The 23498-nt window shown below is 35.1% G+C and overlaps 2 protein-coding genes across 6 annotated transcripts; one reads left to right on the forward strand and one right to left on the reverse strand.

Moving 5' to 3' along the window:
- The first annotated feature begins 1078 nt into the window (after positions 1-1078).
- LOC122309857 (general transcription and DNA repair factor IIH subunit TFB4) lies at positions 1079-10091 on the forward strand. 5 transcript variants are annotated; one of them, XR_006242537.1, is made up of 11 exons: positions 1079-1291; positions 1380-1468; positions 1656-1926; positions 2139-2185; positions 3225-3262; positions 3364-3409; positions 5664-5717; positions 5829-5897; positions 7195-7263; positions 7800-7876; positions 8682-8748. XR_006242537.1 is itself a non-coding variant. In XM_043123572.1 (11 exons), exons 1-11 carry the CDS (start codon positions 1261-1263, stop codon positions 9644-9646), a joined length of 873 nt encoding a protein of 290 aa, XP_042979506.1. In that variant the 5' UTR covers positions 1082-1260; the 3' UTR covers positions 9647-10091. The 5 variants fall into 5 exon arrangements, 4 of the variants coding, with proteins under 4 accessions (XP_042979509.1, XP_042979507.1, XP_042979508.1 ...); XM_043123572.1 differs by lacking the exon at positions 7195-7263 and adding an exon at positions 9592-10091 and having other exon boundaries at positions 1082-1291; positions 8682-8777; XM_043123575.1 differs by lacking the exon at positions 8682-8748 and having other exon boundaries at positions 7800-7888.
- Positions 10092-12382: 2291 nt separating this feature from the next.
- Positions 12383-21448, reverse strand: LOC122309856 (receptor kinase-like protein Xa21). Its single transcript, XM_043123571.1, has 4 exons — positions 20838-21448; positions 20259-20549; positions 13777-15750; positions 12383-13613 (listed from the first exon to the last, which is right to left on the reverse strand). The coding sequence occupies exons 1-4, from the start codon at positions 21337-21339 to the stop codon at positions 13267-13269; spliced, it is 3114 nt and encodes a 1037-aa protein (XP_042979505.1). The 5' UTR covers positions 21340-21448; the 3' UTR covers positions 12383-13266.
- Positions 21449-23498: the final 2050 nt, after the last annotated feature.

The raw sequence follows: 23498 nt of genomic DNA on the forward strand, positions 1-23498 counted from the left end.
AATATACTAAAAGTTACTCCTTTAATTATTAAGTAAATAAAAAACTTTTTAAAATTTTTTAAATATATGAGCGGTCAAAATGATAGGCCAAACTCATTGGATATACAAGCATTTTCCATTGAAAAATAAGTATAAAACATAGAATATTGTAAGGAACTTACAACGGACCATGTTACTGTACTGCTCAATTCTTATCAGACCTGATCGTTAATTCATTTTATTTTTCTTTTAAGAGAAATGATATTTGCAGTTATGAAATGTGTAAATACTATACAATTTCTTTGTAAAAAGTGAATAAATTTGAGATTCGCATAAAACTAATTTTTTAATAATAAATTTCACTATTTTAAAAAAACATTGCTCAATATTTATGCACTTCAGGACTCTTTAGCATTTCTCCTTCTTTAAACATTAAAAAAATACTTTTTAAACCTCGTGCAATTCCTTTATTAAAAATGAACTCCAACAGGAAAAAAAATGAAAAACTCAATTTTTCTTGATAGAGCTTACAATTTTTATCAAAAACTTGTATACAACTTATATATTTGAGATTCGTACTTAGTATTACTTTTTTTATTTTATAATAAAGAATCCTTAGGGCTTGGTTCAAATGGTAAAAGCCTTGGACTTAAGAGTATACTCCCTTTAGATCTAAAGTTCAAATTCTCTTAAATTCAAATAATTTTTAAAGAAGATCAGATTGAGAAATTTTTCTTGTGAATTATCCAAAGTACATTTGTAAAAAAGTCATTATCAAAGACTTGTAAACTTTCAAAATTAGTCGAGATGTTGTTTTCGCACACTTAGGTACTAATAAAAAAATAAAAATTTTATATGTAATTATTTTTGTGTATTTTTTTGTATATTTTATTATTATGATTGGTTGTATAACTTTTTTTTTTATAAAGTATAAAATAATTATTTTGATTAATTATATGAATAAAGTGTATAAAGAATATATAAAAATAATTATATATAAGAAAATTAAAAAAAAAATTGAGATAACCTGGCACGTCTGCACCATTTATAATGGAAATTATTTTTAAATCCTTTCGAAATAAGAATGACTACTAAATAGTAAATTCAATTTTATCGTGTGATCGATTTGTGAGGTTGGGCCGATCTCGAGGCTTGAAAAGGAGAAGAAAGGAAAATTTGCAGAGAGAATCCCGTATCCGTCTGCTCCGCTTCTAGTTTCCGCGAAACCAATTACATCTGATTGCAACAGTCACAGGTTTGAATTGCAGCATCACTCTACCCATGGCTTCGGCTCCTTCTAAGCTATATGCAGGTCCCTCCCCCTCTCTCTGCAACTCTGACTCCACATTCTTCTTCTTATTCCTTGTCTCATTCTGTGTGTTGGGATTGTGTTATTGCAGATGACGTAAGTCTCCTGGTGGTACTCTTAGATACAAACCCTTTCTTCTGGAGCTCATTCTCTCTCCCATTCTCCAAGTTTCTCTCTCACGTAATCTCTATCTCTCTCTTGTTTTCAATTCCAAACCCTAACCATCGGATTGATTGCCTAACAGAATGAACTTTTCATTTCTCAAAAGACTATTTTATTCTGTGTTTTCTTTGGTGAGCCAAACAGAGGTTAATTGTGGCTTCGTCTCTCTCTCTCTCTCTCTCTCTCTCTCTCGTTTTCGTTACAGGTACTTTCGTTTCTTAACTCAATCTTACTCCTCAACCAATTCAACCAAGTGGTGGTCATTGCTACCGGGTGTAATTCCTGCGACTATATCTATGACTCTTCTTCGGCGACGAGCACCGGTGCTGAAAGCGGAAGAATGCCCGCTCTTTGCTCTGACTTGTTGCGGAAATTGGATGAGTTCGTCACCAGAGATCAGCAATTGGGGGAGAAAGACTCTCTAGGACCGACTACGTCTTCGCTCCTATCGGGCTCCTTGTCCATGGCTCTTTGTTGTATCCTCTTATTTATTTATTCACGGTTTATAGTAATAACGTTTGCTTTGTTTTCTAAGGTATATTGAATTTAGCTGCTGTCATGTCTAATAGCCTGAATCTGTGAATGAAAATTGTGGAGTCATTTTTACATTGAGATGCGTAAAACATAATGGAGCCATTTGATTTTTATTGGGAAATATAAAGTATCTTCCACTTGACTCGCTAACTAGATATACAGAAGGTTTTTCGTTCGGGACCACTGCATCCGCAGCCTCGAGTGAGTAGTTAAATTTGTATTCAAGACTATTTTCAAAGTTGGATTACTGATATTATTTTTATTGATCAACTGACCATCAATTGTCAGGAACATTTCTCAACTTTATGTTGGATCTGTGAGATTTTGCCTGTCAATATTATATACATGTTTATAAAAAGAAAATTACTTATCAAAATATTATATACATTCTACTCTAGTCTTGTTGTGTAGTATTCTTGGTGATTATTTATTTGTTTGAGTAGTCTCATTACTGTATTTGAAGATGGAATTTTATGATTCCTTGTTAGCACCTTCCAACATGTGTTCCCTCTTCCTACTAGTTGAATGCTTTATCTTGCATACACCATGTGTATTGGGTTGTGCTAATAAAATTGATTTGAAAAACGCTTTCTAACCTAGCGTGAAGAGACACATTTATAAACCCATTCAGCAGTCTTAGTCCATGCTTGGAATGTTTGTTGTTATACTTGCAATTTTATTATTATTATTTTTTGATAAGTAAAGGAAGTTTAGGGTGTGAGATTGCTATTGGGGATATACTAGACATTGACATTGCAAAATAATGACATGTTAAATAGCTACTACGGGCCTTTGTGTTTTGTGTGGTATCTATAGTCTTCAAAAAATTAATCTTGTGAGTTCTTATATTATTTTTACACATTAATGCTTTCTTCAATTGCCTGAGGTTTATAGAAGTAACTTAATCGAACCTTAGCTATACCAGAAACCATATTGTGCTCAATATTCATTTAGATCTTCAAAGATTTCTATTTTTCTTTGCACATTCGTCTAATTTGTTGCGGCGGACAACTTCTAGCTCTGATTTGTGTACTATGACAGTTGCAGAGCTTTTGATATCATCCAAAGTTGACATGTATTTTACTCAAATCACGTAGCTCATCGTCCAGATTGATTTATGCAGTTGGTTTATGTTTGCTAATAGCTCTATGTTTGTCTTGTTTCCTGCTTTATTATCTTGTCACATTTTTAGAACTTAAATGGAATATGTTCTTGTATAGTTACTAACATATGGTGGCAGATTTTATGCTTGCAGGGATCCACAGACGGACCTGAGCAGTATGTTCTTTATAATATCTGGAATCATCATCACCATCATTAATTTTAGTATATTTGGGTTGAACTTTACCCTTGAAATTCCCCCCCCCCCCCATTTCCAGATATGTGGCGATCATGAATGCAATATTCTCAGCTCAGCGTTCAATGGTATGTGGTAAATGTTTCTACATATATTGTCTTCTAAATAATCCACATAATTCATACTTATAAAAATAAATCCACAATTGGATACTTTTTTTTCTTTCAAATTGCACACGTCTGGATCAGTCTTTGCATCTAATCCTCTCCTCCATCCCAATAAAGGCCAAATGCTTTTAGGAATTTTATTTTTGTTTCTTGAATGAAAAATTGTAACATAGATGGTTCTGGTTGTAAGTAATTAGGCCTCGTTTAGATGTTGAGATAAGATGGGATGAGAAATTTGTGAATAATAGTGGTTTGAGTTAAGATGTTTTATTGGATTTTAGGGAAGGAGAGAAAAAAGTTGATTAAAAATATTATAAAGTTAAAATATTATTAGAATGTAATTTTTTAATATTATTTTTGTTTTGAGATTTGAAAAAGTTGAATTATTTTTTATGTTTTGTTTGTAAGTTTGGGAAAGTTGTAATGATTAGGTAATTATTAGATGAAAAAGTTGAAGATTTGAAATTGAAAAGTGTTTGTGCTTGAGTGATGCTTGAGAAGGAAATAAGACGAGATGAGATGGTGTGAGATGGGTTGAGATAGCTATCCAAACAAGGCCTTAATGTTGTAATGTGAAATATTTGGATATTATATGTGGAGCATATTTATCATCGCTTTTCAGGAGGTAAGATAACATATTAATCATTTTAAGTTATTATTTTCAAGCAATATTTAAGTAATTAAAATTCCCTTCTGGTTGTTAAGCATTAAAGCTGTACTACGTATTTTGATAAGACTGTAAGGAGAATTAGTTGGCAACATGGTTGTGCAAGCAATCAGGGGCAGACCTACACCTATGCTTTTTTAAAAGAAGAGAGAGGGGGGGGGGGGGGGGGGGGGGAGGCACCCCCAAAATTTTAATTTTTAAAGCATGTTTAAAGATAAATTTCACAAAAATTAATTTCTGCCCCCTATAATTGTTTTTCACAGTTTGCCCCCCAAGTTATGATTTCTAGTTCTGCCCAGTGTGCAACTGTAGTTCTTGATGAATAATTGCGACATGATTGTAAATGTTACTTTGGTAACCTTTTATGATAATGGTAAAATGCGACTAACTACAAATGGCCTTGAATGATCTGGGCATGCCTTGAGCTGTGGTCATTTCATTTTTGAAAAGAAAATAAATGTGATGGGCGGCATGGGCTGCAGCATCTGAGACAGGCATCTGAGCTAGGATACTCTTGACATAAGAGATGGGCCATGACATCCTGAGTTATTCCTTTTTTGGCAATATGCATGGAAGTGATGGGTGTATCCAATAAAATTTTACCGCATGGTTTTAGGCTTCTGGTTCATAAGATGCTTGTGACTATTGATTGTTGAACGTGATCTTCTTTGTCTACAATGTAGCCTATAATGGGAAATTCCTGACCATATGAAGTATGGTTTAACTGTTGGCAAGTGTTCAAGTCACAAAGTCCACTTCCTGTATACTTGGGCTATGCCTAGTTCTTGATTTAATAAAACTAGTTTTAATCATAAAAAAATACTGTTGGAAAGTGCTGGATATGTTAAACAGTGTGGGATGGAAAATGTAACATTGGAAAGTGTTTGATTCGTGCTAACAGTATGGTATGAAATTTCATAGATTTTTTAGGCTGTGTGAAATGTTTGGTTGCTTATTAAATGATTGGTTCCAATTAAGGCAAGGCTTGTCAAATGGGACAGTGTTATGTCAAGTAGATATAAATTTATATCAACTAATCCAACTGATAAAAAAACTAAGCTTAAATTCCCAACCATATTAATCTCCTTCCTTAAATCCCCAATATCCTTGTCTGGTCAAATCCATCATAGGTGGCATGGCTCAAGTACCACAATTCTGGTTAATATTAGCTCTGATACCATTTATAACAATCCAAGGAAGGCCCAAGTCACATCTAAGCCCACACTCCAAAAGGACTAGTCAAGGCTACAATTGGAGCTTTTTGAAATCATTTCAAGCTTCATATATCTTTCTTTTCTTTTTTCCAAATAATTAGAATTGGCTAGATATTTTAAGCTGGCCATTAGCAGATTTGAAATGAAGTTTTGGAATTACTCTGTGTAATTGAATATTGTTTTGGGATAAGTATATTTTAAGATTTCAAAAGCTAATGCTTAATGTACAAAGTTTATTGTTATACTACGTTTTTGCGTTCATGTACGTACATTTTAATATCATCTCTTTTTTGAATATCAAAGTCTTATGTGAATTAATTTGGTCCTGGTGCAGGTTCCTATAGATTCTTGTTTTATGGGCTCTAACAATTCTGCCTTCCTGCAGCAGGTATTTCATCTGTTCTGTGTACCCTTAATGAATTTTGTTGCAAGACATGATATTATTAGCATCAGCCCTCTGTTGGCTTTAGTGATTGCTTCTAATGTTTTTGAATAACAGGCTTCTTACATAACTGGTGGTGTATATCAGAAGCCCCAACAATTGGATGGGCTATTTCAGTATCTCTCGGTAAGTTGTTACAATAATTTTCATAAAGGCAATTTAAATTTGTAGCCTTCCATCTTTGTTCTCTGCAGATTGAGCTTACCTTTTATTAGTTTATGTAACGTGCTGGAAAAATATTAAAAATAACTGGGCATCTTAAATGAAATATATCAAATAGACTTCATATTCTTGTCGATGGAAACTACAACCCATAGCCTTGTGTTGCATGTTACTTAAAGAATTTACTTTCTTGGTTGTGTATATTGTTGAATAAAATCAATATACTTGCTGTGAAGCCAAATGAGACACCAGTTTTGACTTGTTACCAGCTTTATGGTATAATTTGATGGTTTGAAGAAAGTATATATGCTTATGTGTACATTGTCAAGGGTACTGTCAGAGAACTATTGCATTGCAAATGAGAAACCCTTGATCATGAAGCATGAAATTTAATATGGGAGCCTGGGTTCAATATGCCATTAATTAGCCTGCGTGCATAGCAAGCAGGTTGGAAGAACTTGTGAAGCTCAGATTGGCAAAACCTAGAAATGGTTTGTTCAGAATATGGCTAAATATTTTTTTGATTGGTTCATGCAACCTTGTAGATTTGGCAAGAGTACCTGCTCTCCTTGTTCAATTCTTCACAAGATCACCTGCTCTCATTTTATGTGTTCATAAGTTGTTTGGGTAATTGATCTTCACTCAAGAGTGTATAGGACTCAATCTCAAGGGGGAGTAAGCTTACATAAGCATGAGATCTTGTGGTTTTTTTGGAGGAAAACCCACAGTTGACCTGGTGGGACAGTTAGAATAATAGGGGTATGAACGGTAAAAGTGTTTTAACTTGATGTAAAATCTCGTCAAGCATAGGTGATGCTCTAGTATATGTCCTGTGTAGTTGAGCTATTGCCTACCCTTATTATCAATAAAATTTTGTTTACTGATAAAAAAAGAAAATCTTTAAAAGATTGTTATTAGGCATAATAAAAGGAAAATTCTATATACCATATTATCATCCCACTTACATTCTACTAAGTAAGATGTGACACATTTACCACCATTGAATGATCATTTATTGCATGTTTCTTTATCATAAAATGGTGATAAATGCGCCACATCATATATAGTAGGAAGCAAGTGAGATAGTGGTGTGGTGTATATCATTACTCATAATAAAAATGTTATCATTTATGTTAACTGTTAGATGAAGAGATGCCATTTTCAGTCATGACTCTTAGCTGGTTGATTACTTTCCTGTTTCCAATCCCTACATGCTGCAAGACTCAGAAAAATTAAACATAATATTCTTGCACCATTGCAGTGCTGGTATTCTAAAATGGGTTGCTGCTTATCCAATTGGTCTGCATTAACATGATATTAGAGTTCCAAGGTGAGGAAATGGGGTTGTTGTTCTATGTTACATTCCAAGAATTCAATACATAGGAATCTTGGCATGATTGAAGCCCAATAATCCTGGGCTTGATCTGTTTAACCTGGCAACTTTATTTCTGCCACGTCAATTTTGGGATTGGATTTTTTTGGCAATATTTGGATTAAAACTAATACTTTGTGCTAATTCGATAGAGTAGACTTGGTTTAAATTTTAGCGAGAAGTTGACGGACCCTTGGTAAATTTCAGCTCTTTTGCTTATGATTAAACTTCATTAGAATTTTCAGCTAGTTTTTGTTGGTATTAAATTTCAGCCTTTTTGCTGATATTCTTTTGTCTCATTATAGATGTAACCATTACATCTATGGATATTTTTATAAAATTTTTTGTGTTTTGTATTCAGTTACTATCTTTGGGTTTTCTATGTGATGATCTTGTTTTCCATTTTTCACCTTATTTAATTTCCTAGAGTCTATAAGTCTTTCTCTAGCATGTGTATGAACTTGGTGCTGATGAAGCCTTCTTGTTTCATGCAGACGGTTTTTGCAACTGATTTGCATTCTCGTACCTTCTTACGGCTTCCCAAGTCTGTTGGTGTTGACTTCCGTGCCTCGTAAGTTAAATATCTTGTGAGCATTCTTTTGTATCTATCTATGTTGCTTTAGTGCCTTTGTGCTTCTGGATTTTTTTAAAACTTTTGAACTATCATTCAATATTTACATTCGTTGTATTGTTAGTTCAATTGATGCTGGTGAAACGAATAGTTTTACATGGTAAATGTAGTCATAATATATATCACTTGATTAAACTCGCCTTATTAGAATAATTGAGAAACAAAAACTGATAAGCAATATATTTCTTGTGGTCGTTACTCTTTTCTTCATTCTAATTACTACCTAATTCTTACCTAAAAACAAATACTACTGATTTTTCACCTTGTAACCAAAACTAGAAAAAGTTTCAGCTTGCACCCTAACTCTCGACATTTTTTATTTGCACCTCAGTTAAAGATCTGACCATTAAGATGAATAAGAAATTAGTCTCATGGCATAAACTCCATTTATATTTGCGTGGAGGGTGCAAAGTGAAGTCTAATTGTAGTTTGAGGTGCAGAGTGAAATCTATTTGTAGTTTGGGGTGCAAAGTAAAACTTTTTGTAGTTTAAGGTCCAAAATGAAAAATGGGTGGAAGTTTGTGGTGAAAATGTTTGGATGTTATCTGCTTGTGATGCAACAAATTTATTAGAAATAAATTGACAGTGTATAGGCTGTTGTCTCAATTATCTTTTCTGCTGGCAGGGCTACTACTATCAGTCATGGTCCTAATCAAGTGAAGAATTTGATCTCATTTTGCATCACTTCTTATGCATATCTAAGTGAATTTATGCATGCACCTTATTGAAACTATGAAACTTGCAGGTGCTTTTGTCATAAAAGAACAATCGATATGGGCTACATATGTTCTGTATGCTTGTCCATTTTTTGTAAGCATCACAAGAAATGTTTGACCTGTGGGTGAGTGGACATTGTTTGGAAGTTATATTACACTGTTTATGACATGCTCTTTCATATATTTCCATGTTGCATCGATTTTCTAACTGTCTAATACCTAGTGGTAGTAAATGACTGCAAGTTCAAAATCACAAAGGAAGTGAAAGACCTATTTTGCTCATTTTTTTTTTTTTTTTGGAGGCTTTGTCAAATTGGTATAGGGGACAATTTAACGGGGAGTGAAATTCCCTCAGTGTTCTTTCTGATTAACCATGGCAGAGAATCTTAAATCATCAGGATTGGGGGTTTGAGAGTTCAAGAAATCTATTCTGTTCTCCAAATAGGGTTAGCAGTAGCAGGACAGCAAAGGTTTTAGGGAAACTAATTCTTCGTGAATTCTATATTAGGGTTTTAAGAGTTTGAGGTGGGGTCAAGATAGTTATCATTTTGTTTAGAAGTCAAAGTTAGGCATTTTTGTGCAAAACTAAGTGATGAAGGTTGGCATTAACATCAATTGGTGCTTTATGGTAGGAAGATAAGCTAAATTGAATCACAGTGGATGGCTTCGTGGTGTGAACTTAACCAAATTTCTTTGTCAATTGAAAGCCAAGGGAAATGAGTGACTGCACATTGCTAGTCATGATATTTGGTGTATCAGTGTGACTGAGTGTTCTCCAGATGAATCAAATACTTTTATATTTTGACAAGGAGTATACACATAAGAATTAAAAAATATATATATACGCACGAGAATTGTTACGTGTTTATTATATGTCAGTTCTAGATCTATTGTTAGTTCACCTCGCTTGATTTTTGTTGTCTTTGGGAAATTATGCAGGTCAGTATTTGGGCAGCCCCAGACAGATGTTCCCTCGGCATCCAATGTTAAGTGAACGAATCTGAAAACATAATCTTTACACACTGGGAAGTGTTGTGGTTTTAAAGATTCTGTTTAGGTGATTCTAGATGCTCTTTTATTTCGTACAATTTTAATGTAACTGTATCATTGAAATGGTATGTTTGATTTGCTTGCCCCCCCAATGGTCTTATATCTGAGCTGTTTGGGAGCCAGAAAATACCTTTGCGGAGAAAATCAATTTTGGGCCTTATAGGCTATATAGCTTTGGAGTGCAGCATACCACAAATTTATTATTTATGGTCTAGGATTGAGCAACGGTCATGTAGCATATTACATACTGTGCTAAATGAGAGCAGTTGTACAGAAGAGGTGCTTGACGATTTTAGAATATTGTGTTTTATTTAGATGTTGGCAGAGTATTATATTCTTCCATGTGGAACATGTTCATGAATAAATCAGAATTCTACACCTTTTTCCAATGTTGATACTTCCTTCATAATTAGCAAGGAATGTGAATTCTATGAAGATTTTTGCTACCATGTCTTGTCTCTTGTCATATGCAGATCTGCAACTAAAAAGGAATGCATGAATTCACGAGTTCTCTGGGCATCGATGCCACGGTAATAAAATTAATCACGGTGAAATAAATCAATACAATCAGCGGCTGGAGCAGTACGACCATTTTGAAGGCCAACGTTATTTACAACAACATACAAAGATAATAAAATTTTCATCCCCAGCATTATGCCCAACCAAATATGTAGGGGTGTTCATCCGGGTTCCAACCCGGGAATCCGGGTAGACCCAAACCGGAACCCGGATTTCAAATCCGGGCCGGAACCCAGACTGAGTTAGAAATGGGCCGGAACCCAGATAAATCCGGATTTTTCAAAACCCGAATTCCGGATTAAACCCGGTTTGTTTGTTTGTTTTTATTTTTATTTTTTAAGCCCATATATAAAAACCTAAATGTATATCTAATATTTTCACATGTGGCTCTGATTTTTTTATAAAAAACAAAAGAATAAATTTGATTGTTTTTAGAGGATGAAAAATATCAACTACCATATCAGAGTTTCACTTAATTTGCCTCTAATAAAAATGCATGTAAAACCAAAAAAAATTCCAATATTCTTCTATGCAAAGTATGCATGCATTACAATACAATCCATTGCATATTATATTATTTGTTATTTATACATTATATTACAAAATATTAAATTACAATATATGAAATACAAAATCAGTGATTTAATTTCCATATTATCAAACATGTAGGCCAATGCTAATGCAGCCATGAAGCGTGCCATTTTTGATATTGATGAAGAACAAAGATGAACTAAGGCAGGAACTCCCCCTTCTTCCACTATATGGAGTGCATTACCAGGATTGAAAGCAAGGTTCCACAGAGCTCCTGCAGCTGTTTCATGGACATCCTGGAAGGAAAATATCAATTAAGCCAAATTTATGCCATACTAGTTCTTAAAGAAGAGGTTAAAAAGAATTTTTTTTGCAGGGACATGGATTATTAAGAAGAGGAAATGCTTGCCTCAGCTTCAGAGCTGGGTTGATTTCATTATCGAATACTGTCATATTAAAAGCCATCCCAAACCAAAACCATGCATGCACATACCTGTAAAATGGGGAATTATATCTATGATTTTTATTGATGAACATCGTGTTTTCCAAGGTTTTTGCTGTGCATGGAGCTTGTCATGAAGGGAAACTAAGGATAAAAGATGGAGTAAAAAGTGCAGAGGACAGCAAATGCATGTGGCCATAATTCATAACCTCGACACATAGGCAACTAATTCATAACCTACCCTGTGTTTTCTTTGGGTGGGGGTCGATCTTCACTCATTTTCTCTATATATGAAACTCAAGGTAAAGCATATTGACGAGCTTTAGGTAAAAAAAAAGCTACTACTGATCAAAGAGCTTTCTTTATTGTTTGGCTCTGGCTAATTATTTATAACCCGTGAAAGCTTAATTATTTAAAACCCCAAAAGATTCGATGGTGGAGTAACAGAGAGTAGATTGTACATGAATAGCAATCAAATGAGCCGCACTCACACACACCTTCAACCAGAAGCTTCACTCGTTCAAACACTATGACAATGAGAGCACGAGCTTCATTGAGATTTTCAAGACAGGCAACCACAAACCTATATACGATATGTAAAACTTTGTCACAACAAGAGAATCAAAGCAGACCCAAATCAACAAAAACGAAGGAACCCTAGATTTGGGCATAAAACACGAATAAATGAAAACAAAGCAGACCCAAATCAACAAAGTACTCAAAAAGAAAAAAACCCTAAAAAAACTACTGCAGATCGAACTTGAACCGAAATGGCTAGCACAGATTCGACCCTAAAAAACCCATAAAAAAAAAAGGATACATGCAGATCTAACGTAAATAGAAGATCTAAAAAACTTGAGGAAAAAAAAACACCCAATGTTTAACAAAAAATAGCAGATCTACATTCTTTGTTGGGTCGGTCGATCAATCGATCGATCGAGAGAGAGAGAGAGAGAGAGAGAGAGAGAGAAGAGAGACTACCGATCTTAGATTCTAGTGGCGGCAGTGAGAGAATAAACGGCAGCAAAACTAGGGTTCCATTCGTCGAGCTCGGATGAGAGAGAGAGAGAGAGAGAGAGAGAGAGAGAGAGAGAGAGAGAGAGAGAGAGAGAGAGAGAGAGAGAGAGAGAGAGAGAGAGAGAGAGAGAGAGAGAGAGAGAGAGAGAGAGAGAGAGAGAGAGAGAGAGTTAAGAGGTCTGAAATGAGAGAATTTTTGTTTTTAACGTAAAAGCTGGGTACCGGGGTTTAAATCTGGTACCCGGGTGGAATACCCATAACCGGCCCGGATTGGGCCGGTTTTAAAAATGCGGATTTCGGCCCGGATCAAATCCGGGCCGAAACCCATAACCGGACACCCGGTTATCCGGGTTCCGGGCCGGGCTAGATAAAATTCGGCCCATATGAACAGTCTTACAAATATGGTTTACAGATGTGGAATATCCACCTTTAGAGAGCCTCGAGAACAACTTTGTTGGTTGTGTGAACACCCACTGAGAACGACTTTGTTGGTTGTGTGAACACCCACTGCGGCGAGTTTCACTACAACACGCGTTCTATATAACCTGTGATGTAAAAATCTTTGTTCAGGAAGAGAAATTACAAGATAAATGAGGGCAATTTTCCTTTTTTTTTCTCTATTTTTCTTTTTGCCGCTCCTCTAAGTTATATTCTTTCTTTCAGTGATGGACAATTTTGCTACCATTATGAGTTTTTTTTTTAAATATTAATTTTTGATGTAAATTTATATTTACTCACTTTGAGTAATGTGTTGTGACTGTGCACTATATGATTATACCACTAATGTGATTGATTGCATTATTTTTTTAATATAAAATAAATGCTTTAATCAATCACCTCAATGAGATGTATAAAGAGTATGCAAAAATGACGATAAATAAGAAACAATTATACTACTTGGATGATAAGTAGTGAAAAGACTTATGTTATTTGCAAGTATTTAGTTTTAGAACATGCGGTCCCAAGACTATTATGTTATTTGCAAGGCCACAAATACAGAAAAGTTGTAACATATTTGATATTCTCACATCAATAAACTATCATTTGTAGACCCCTCATTCGGTATCTTGTAGAAACTTTGATTTGATCTTGTTCAGTGTGATTGAAACAGTTTTCATATCCATCCTCTCTCTGGGTGAATCTTCGCAACAATTTAAAGCCAATCTCATAACAGATGATAAACAACCCTCTATAGCAGCATAATCTCTTTCGTTTCTCAACAAGTTAGTATCAACAACTTCATTTATTGAAAGGGATAACGATTCCTCTACCCAACTTTTCAAGCTAATTTCTCCAGAAAACATATCATCTGTAGGTTTCTTTCTTGTGAAAATTTCCATCAATAAAATGCCATAGCTATAAGCATCACCTCTTGTTGAAATTATTCCTTCTGATCCATATTCTACAAGTAACATTTATAATCCAACACTAGGAGTTAATTTTATATTGCATTATTGGGAAAAAAATTCTCAAGAAACAAATTAAGTGCAGTAGTCAATATTTTAACAAAAGAGTTTAGGTATATATGTTTATGTAAATGATATAAACATGCAAGTTAACATCACCTGGTGCCATATACCCCATGCTAGCCAAAGTCATGGTTCGTGTGAGAGAATCTCCATCATCTAAGAGTTTGGCAATTCCAAAATTAGCAACATGTGCAACCATTTCTGCATCTAACAAGACATTGCTAGGCTTCAAATCACAATGAATAATTGGTGTTAAAAGCCCAAAATGAAGGTATTCTAGTGCTGTTGCAACTTCAGTTATTATATTTAGCCTTTGCAACATATTCAAACAACGATTGTACAACCAGGTCTCAAGGTTTCCATTAGGCATATATTCCAGTACAAAGGCTTTGAAATTCATGCTGCTACATGCACTGATGATCTTGACAAGATTTCGATGACGAATATTGCGCAGTACTGAACACTCTACGTCAAAACTTTTGAATGCTCCTTCTACTTCCAAGTTAAAAACCTTTATTGCAACATCCATTCCATCTGAGAGTGTTCCTTTATATAGAAACCCAAAACTACCTTTGCCGATTAAGTTGTCTGGATTAAACCCGTTAGTTGCTTGTTGAAGTTCTAGGTGGGAAAATCTTTTCCATGTCGCTAGAGGTGACAATTCTTCCATGACTTGGGATTTGATAACATTCCTTTTTCTCAATCTTTTCCTGACTATCACAAGGAGAGTTACAAGTATTGTTAACCCTATAGTTGGTAATACATACATCGGTATACGTCGATGACGATGACCTTCTTTACATGGAGCAACTTGTAGTTGGGGAGCACCACATAGTGCATCATTTGACAAAAATGATTCAGCTGAGAGATTTACAAATGGTCCTCCTGTTGGAATTTCTCCTTCTAGTCTGTTGAATGAGACATTGAGAAATTTGAGATATTTCAGTGCTTCTAAGGACTTAGGAATCTCTCCTGATAAGTTGTTATGAGAAAGATCTAAGTGCACCAAGCTCACCATCTCACCGAAAGATTTAGGAATTGGGCCTTCTAATTGATTCCTTGCCAATGATAGATAAACCATGTCTTTAAAAGAGATACTTGGGATACTACCTGATAGTTGATTTCTTGATATATCAAGCCTTGTCAAGACCTTCATATTTTCAATTTTCCATGAAAGAGAGCCATTGAAAGAATTTGATGATAAGTCAACTTCTAAGAGATTAGTAAGGCTCCACAAGCTCAAAGGAATAGTAGAAGTTAATTGGTTAAAGCTTAAGTAGAGTCCCCTTAGAAAAGTCAAATCGTTGATGCAGGTAGGAATATCTCCAGAAAGCTTATTATGATCCAAATATAATTTGAACAAGCTCTTTAAATGGCATATACTGGATGGCACTAGACCTTCAAGTCTATTGTGATCAAGGAACAAATCTTGCAAGTTGTACAATTTTCCTAGTGTAGCTGGAAGAGATCCTGTCAACTTATTGCGATATAAGGCCAAAATATACAAGTTATTGAACTTGCCAATGTCCTTTGGAATGTTCCCCTTAATTTTGCAATTATCGAGTAAAAATATTTTAAGAGAAGTAGAGAGGTTTCCAATGGAACTGGGAAGAATGACATTAAGTGGATTTCTTGAGAGATCTAAATACTTAAGGTTTTTGCAATTTGATAAGTCGAAGAAAAGGTAGCTTAATTCTGAAGACTCAACAGTCCAGTTATTGGCCGATAAACTGAGCTCTTGGAGGAGTCTTAAATTCCCAAGTGATTTAGGAATCAAGCCTGAGAATGAGTTTGCATTCAAATACAACTTAGTGAGTTGTGAAGAGTTGGTGATAGAGCTAGGAATCGGTCCACTTAGTTGATTGTCTCCAAGAAAAAGTTGTTGCAGGTTTGGAAGGAAAATGCCTATATTTGATGGTAGATGGCCTGAAAGCGTATTCATCGACATTGAAATCATTTGTATTTTAGAGATATTGAAGATCTCTAGTGGAATTGGGCCCTCAAATTTGTTGTGAAAGAGATCGAGCATCTCCAGGTTTTGTAGATTACCAATTTCGTTTGGTATTGCACCTGGTACATTATAAACATGAATTGTATATTATTATTCAAAAAATAACATCATGCTCTTATTGAGTTTAAAAATCAAAAGTAATGCTTGATATGAACTTAGGGGTGCAAATGAAATCAATTTTACGTTTATGATGGATCCCACCTTTTCAAGAGGGCGCAATTGTATTAAGCTTACATGCCATGAGCTTTCACAAATAATTTTCCATCTTGAAAATGGTTGGACAAGAGCTTCATTGGGTACCAAATCCCAATTCAATCAATTGAGCTAAGTGGACAAATTGCTATTTTTTTTCCAATAGTAAAACAAAAGATTTTGTAGGGAGTTTTAATTAAATTAGGTTTAATTAAGAAGTAGTGACCATGGCAAGTGCTGACATATTGGGAGTCCTTTGTAGGGATTTCCTTATATATTGAGGGCTGTGCACTCCAAGATTAGTTGGGATTTTGTTTTTGGATACCCGGTGCCAAAAATAATATATATATATTGGGAAGCCCTTATAATTATTACTCAGTCAGCGACCCAGCCCTCATGTATATGACTTTTTGTAAACTTTATATAATGTTCCTTGAATTAATCACATACGTTTATCTTTTTTTAAAAAAAAAAAAAATATGGGATCAACATATCTGACAGAGGAGAGCACTGATCCTTCAAAGCAAAAGGTTTATATCAAGGAAAAAAATATCATTATAATATAAAATTACCACCAAGGTAATTAATTAGACTGACTAATAAAAAATTAAGTTTGATATTTTTAAGAAAATGAAAGGAAAAAAGGGTAGAAATTCTCACCCTTGACAGATCCTAATTATGTCTTATAGGTCTAATTATTTAGTTTTACATGCTACTTCCTGACTTAGCAATATTCTTGCTTTCTAATGCCGACCCAAAGCATTAATCAACCCAAATTCGAACACTTATGATGAGGGTTACGAGGAAAATACATCTTTCTTGTTTAATTATCTTAATAAGAAACAAAGAAAGATCTAAGCTGCTGGCATATTGTTGGCGAAGATGTACTCCTCGTTGTACATGATTTCTTTAGAGGGGGAGTCATTCCCAGAGAGTTTACTGCTTCATTTCTGGTACTCATTCCGAAGGTGGATAATCCCAAGGGCTTTGATAAATTTCGACCAATTAGTTTGTGTTCGGTTTTCTATAAAGTATGCACTAAAATCCTTGTGGGCCGTTTATCACCTTTGATACCTAGGATTATCTATGAGGAATATGGTGCTTTTATTCCTGGAAGAAGTATTTTTGAAAGTGTGAGCTTGACTCTTGAGTTGATTCAGGGTATCCATTAGCTGGTTCGAGGGGCTAATATTATCTTGAAACTTGATATAGGGAAAGCATATGATAGTATTGATTGGAGCTTTCTTATTCATGTGATGGATGCGTTTGGTTTTTTTGCAGCTGTTTGTAATTTAGTAAGGCATTGTATTTCTTCCACATGGTACTCGGTAGTGATGAATGGCGTTCCTAAAGATTTCTTTCAAGGAGCACGGGGGTTGTGACAAGGGGATCCTATCTCCCCTTATTTGTTCATCATGGTGGAGGAAATTTTGTCACAAATATTGAAGAAGAAGTTTCAAGAAGGAACTATTGGTACTTTTTCACTTCTGCGAGGAGCTCCAATTGTCTCGCATTTACTTTTTGCGGATGATATCGTCATTTTTTCAAATGACAGTAAAATTCCCTAAAGGCAATCTCGGATTATCTTGCACTTTATGAGGCTTGGTCTGGTCAGAAGATTAGTAAGGAGAAGTCATCTTTGATTTTCTCTACTTGGTATCTCTACTGCTAGAAGACGACGCCTATTGAGATTGACTGCTTTCTCTGAAGGATTGCTTTCTTTTAAATACTTAGGCGTCCCTATGGTGTCTGGTAGACACAAGGCCATGCATTTTGATGATCTGCTTGGGCGGATTCAGGACAGAATAGGTGGTTAGAAGTCTAAGCTTCTCTCTAGTGGAGCACGGTTATTACTTTTGAAGCATGTGCTTAGTGGCATTCCTGTTCACATTCTCTCTATTTTTCAAGTGCCAAAGTTGATTATTTTTTGCTCTAAATCGATCCTTAAGTAATTTTTTCTGGGGGTACACGGATGGCAGGCCGAAGAAACATTGGAAAGGATGGGAGTCGATGAGTCTACCGACTAGGTTTTTTGTTTTGGGGGGGGGGGGGGGGGGGGGGGAGGGGGGTTATCGGTATTCGTAAATTTCAAGATGTTCAAAAATCCCTTCATATGAAGCTGGCTTGGAAATTATTGACAGTGGATACTTTATGGTCTCGGTTCTTCAAGGCCAAATATGTGAAGGAGGATCATATATCACTATCACCATTAAACAAAGGTTCTCGGTTTTGGAGGATGTTGATGAGCTGTTTTTCTAGTGTCTATGCTCATTCTAAATGGAAGCCTAAGGAGGGTGATATTTCCGTTTGGTTTGATAAATGGATGGGAGAGGAAGCTGTTGCCTCTAGTTTTCCTGTTTTTGTGCCTCATCTAAAACTGAAATAATGTTGGCTGGATGTTGGTTGGGACTTGGACCTGTTATGTTAGTTGGTTGGTCATTAAAAAGCCCACGATATCGTGAGTTACCTGGGTGGACGTAAGGAAGGTGCATATAGGCTGATTTGGGTGCCTAAGGAGGATGGAATGTTCACTACCTCGAGTGCTTGGGAATGTATAAGAGTAGAGTCCCAAAAATAAGATGGAAAAACTGGATTTGGCATCCGAGTCTCCCTAAGAAGATGAGTGTGATAATGTGGAAGTGCTTCAACAATGCACTTAGTCTGGAATGATAGACTTAGAAAAATTGGTATTCCCCTTATCTCTAGGTGTGACTGCTGTTTTGCTGGGGCCTACGAAGACTTGAATCATGTCTTTCTGTTGGGCGAGGTAGATAAGGATCTTTGGAGGAGATGCGCCAGACTGGTGGGTATGTTGAGAACTGAGTTTAAGTCCTGGACAGAGGCTGTGAACATTTGGTATCACAGAGCATCAAAAAAGTCTACCGTGGATTGTTATTTGGAATTATCCCTGCTGTTGTTACATGGCAACTATGGATTCGCAGGTTTAGTGCTAGGATGGAAGGAAAAGTGGGTTCGGTGGAGGAGACATGGAGTAAAATAAAATTCTGGTTTGCAAAGCTATGTGAGACAAATTGTGTAAAACAGTTTGTCTTCACAAGAAGAAAGTATCTTAGTTGAGTTGAATATTCATTTGCGGGGCCGTTACAATAGAAAATTGAAGGTTGTCTACTGGAGTAGGCCGAAGCAAGGTTGGATTAAATTAAATACTGATGAAAGTAGTAGAGGCAACCTAAGCAAAGTAGGGGCAGGGGGTATATCATGGGATGCTAATGGTAATTTAATAAAAGCTTTTTCTTTTCCTCTTGGCAATGGGACTAATAATTATGCAGAGTTTATGAGTTTACTTATAGGGGTGAGATTTCTCTGCCAACTCGGATTGAATAACGTGGAAATTGAGTTGGACTCAATGATAGTAGTCAATTGCCTCCAATGGCTAAGTGTCCTGTCTGGTACTTGGAGGATTATTGGGATGAACTTATGAGTTTGCTTAGAGGAAAATGCTTCACTATTTGTCACATTTATAGACAAGGAAATGCTCTGGCAGATTATCTGGCTCGTATTGCGTCGGATGATGGTGCCGTTAAGCTTTCTTGGAGCCATTCGGATTTGGTGCCTCCTCTGTTAAGAGGCTTGTTAAGAACTGATAAAGCTGGCCTACCTTACATCAGAAAGTGCCGATATTCACGGAGTCTTGTGTTTTTCTTTTTTGGTTTCTTGACTTTTGCTGGAAGGTTGTCATTGATGTTTTCTTTAGTAATTTTGTGGATTTGATTGGATTTGTAATCATGGTTTCCTCTACTATAAGTGATGATTTATTAATAAAACTGAAAAATAATCACTATTAGACATGTGACCCAGACTCTTTCATTAAAAAAAAAAAAAAAAAAAAAAAAGAAGAAGCTGCTGGCAGCAAAATACAAATCCTCTGCCATTTTGTTCCACTTACCTTACTCTTCTAGCTTCTTCCTACTATGTACTTCCAATTGAAAGATACGCCATACAGATTCCAATATATGAGTAATTTTATTCTTTAATGTAAATTGTTTACCGAGTCAATATCTATTATGAGTAATTTTATTTTTTATTTTAGATTTTATCATCTATAGTCAAACTCGCAGATTATGCATATTTTAAAGAGGAATAATTCTATATATCATCCCCACACACTACACATATTTTATTTTTTATTTTTATTTTTCTTATAACAAATATGTAGTATATGGATGATAAGTAGAACAACTTAATTAGTTTAATAAGAATAAAATAAAATAAATAATAATAATAAATAATTTTAAAATATGTAAAATATGTGGTGTGAAATGATGAGTAGAATCTCTCGAATGATAAAATAAAAAATGAAATACAGTATTTCTCGTATATATGAGGATTGACTAGAAGAGACGATCGAACATACCTTCCAATTTGTTGTAGCCAAGGAATAACAGTCTAAGCGTAGTTATGTTCCCAATCTGTGGGAGTAATCTTCCAGAGAAATTATTAACCGATAAAGATAAAACTTTCAGCTGCTTGCAGTTGTATAAAGTGGAAGGAAGTTCACCATGAAATTGATTATTATCGACACCAATGGCTTGTAAGTTGGGAAGATTATCAAACTTGTCCATCGTCAATCTACCGGACAGTTTATTAGCCTGGAGAGCAAGGATTTCCAGAGAAGATAGATTGGAGATCATAGAGGGCATTGAACCTGAAAGATTTTTCTCAGAGATTATTAGTTTCTTATTCTAAGGTGATTATTTTAAAGATGGAAGAAGGAAATTAAAGGCCTAGCCTACATGACCAAAAAGTTGGATATTTGTAAAGACTATAAATACATGTTTAAATTAAGTTGTTTTTGGTAAGCTGGTATATTATATAACATATAAAACATGGTTGAGTTTCATACCTTTCGAAGAACTTATTGAGCGAATTAAAAGCTATAAATTTTTTGAAGATATATGTTGGACAGAGAGATGGTGGGAACATTAAACTGTACCTGTGAAACTGTTGGCATTAAGGAATAAAGATCGAAGTCTCGTTAACAACCCGATCCATGATGGGATTTCACCATTTAATTCATTGGATCCAAAGTTCAAGACTCTCAAACAACGAAGACGAGCCAACTCAGGGGGCAAATAGCCATGAAAACTGTTGTCCCTCATGATTAGTTTAACGAGAAAGGAAAGGTTTCCCAGATGAGAAGGAATAGTGCCTTTAAGTTTCATATGAGAAAGATTCAAGACAGTAACTCTTTGATGTCTAGAATCACAAGAAATACCAATCCAGTTGCAGACAGGGGCATTGGTGGACCAGTTGTTTGCCAAAACATTGTTTGGATCGTCAGAATCAATACGAGCCTTCAAGGCAAGAAGGGCAGATTGATCTGTGGTAATATTGGTTGCTGCATTGTTAATGGCTAAGCAAGTCTGCATGCAACAATATTGTATCAAAAGTAGTGCAGTCACATGAAAGAGAGTTGGAAAATAAGTTTGTTCCATGAGTAGTAAGGTTTTGAAGGCAAGAGATCATCTGAATATCAGAATTTTGAAGAGAGATAACAAGTTTCTTTTGCCTTAAAAGACTAGTTTGGATAGAAAGTAAGTTCTCTCCTATACAAACCAGGCTTTAAGGCAAAGGAAACTTGTTATTCAAGCCAGTCTTTTATGCATAAAAGACTGGCTTGAATAACAAGTTTCCTTTGCCTTAAAGCCTGGTTTGTATAGGAGAGGACTAGAAGTCTAAAGATAAATCGAAAAACTGAAAAACGGCCCAGACCAGATTAGATTGGTTGGTTCGGTCCGGTTTTTAATTGATTCAGTCCGGAATTAGTTCCTTCATTTTAAAAACCGGTTAAATCTGGTCCAAAATCGATTTTACGTTTTCTAACATCAAACCGGACCGGATCAGGCTGGTTAATATATTATATATATATTTTATTAATTTTTAATATTATATAAAATATATTTATCTATAATATATAATTATGTATGAAATAATATATTATAATTTATAACATAATATTTTAATCTTAAACATGAATAATTATTTGATCATATGTTTTAAATATAAAATATATATATTAAATATATTTTATTGTCTAATAAATTTTTAATATATTTTTTTTGATAAATATATTAATAATATTAATATACTTAATATATTAAAATTAGAAAACGGAACCAATTAAGAGATATCACTTTATCGAGGCATGCAGTGTGTAATTGATTTTTAAAAATATAAAACCTATAAATACTGATTTGATTTTAAATTTTATTCCTAAGCAGGCTAGACTAGATTAGACTAGACCGATTACATTCAGAAGACTTACTTTCCAAGTCGGCTCATCCCCTCTAATACGGAACCCTCCACAGCCACAGCCACAAATTAAGACTCACCACAACTACCCTAACGTAATACTGGGGCTAATTAATTTCTAACTTTATTTATAATTAATGCTACTAAAAATAATTTATTCTGATCCCAAAATATTTTGTTTCTGTACCGCCCGTACATTCCTGGCATAAGAAAGGCTCATGTATTTTTTTTTTAAAAGATATTAATAGTCCTTTAAATTTATTATTCAATTTTACTGTTTATATATTTTAATTTTTTTTAATTTACTTTTTTATTTAATAGTTAAAATATTTAATAGTTAAAAAATAACTATTAATAAAATTATTTAATTTTTATTTGAATTTAATAATTAAAAATATTAAAAAATATTTAAAAAATAAAAAATTAATAATAGCTAGACGCCAACTAAAGACCCGCTAGCATGATTTTTTGTTAAAGCAATTAGAAGCTTGCGAAATAGAGCTGACGCTCTCTCTCTAAAACCTCTCCCTTCTCTCTAAACAACAACAAAAGTTATCGGCTAGAGGGGGTGGGAGTTTCGGCTCCCTCCCTCCTTCCTCCATCTCCCCGCCTCCCTCCCCCTCCACCTTCTGGTTTGTTTTTTTCTTTTTTTGTTTTCCAGCGTATAAGGGGGAATCATAGATCTGGAAGAATCCGGCGACCACCGACCAAGACGCGCACCTCCATAGCGTAGCCCAGCCACCGATCTTCAAGACCACTGAATAGGGTGCCAATCGGAGTGGAGAGTGACCCGCACGCGCAGGTTAAAGTTTCCCGTCGTTCCGGCGCGTGGTGCTCACGCGCCACCGAGAATCCCTCTGTCGATGCCACAAGCGGCGTTTCTGGGACCTGTGAGTCGGGGACTTCCAAGATTGGCCGTTGGTTCTCTCATAGAGTGGCGCATGTTTTGCACGTGCTACAGTACCTACGGATTACACTGATTTTCCGTGTACAGTATTTTCTATGTAGTTTCTTTTTATATCTTGTCTTTTGTTTTCAATAAAAAAAATCCAAAAAATTAGTCCCCCCTCCGCTTGGCGGTGCTTGGTGGGGTTGGTGTCCTATATCCCGCTTAGTCGGGTATAGGGATTTGGTAACTCTATTATAGATAGAGTTGTGCCGGACTAGACTATGTCAACCACTTTAGTGTGTTGGAAAGCTCTTAACTGTTATAACTGACTTGTTGTTTAAGTCAAATTTGTAAGCCCTCTTAAATGAATAGATGTGATCTGTTATTCAAAAAAAAAAAAAAAAAAACATGATTTTTTGTTATTTATTTATTTATAAATGATAAAGTCTCATG

This window comes from Carya illinoinensis, chromosome 5, assembly GCF_018687715.1.
Source record: "Carya illinoinensis cultivar Pawnee chromosome 5, C.illinoinensisPawnee_v1, whole genome shotgun sequence".
NCBI lineage: Eukaryota > Viridiplantae > Streptophyta > Magnoliopsida > Fagales > Juglandaceae > Carya > Carya illinoinensis.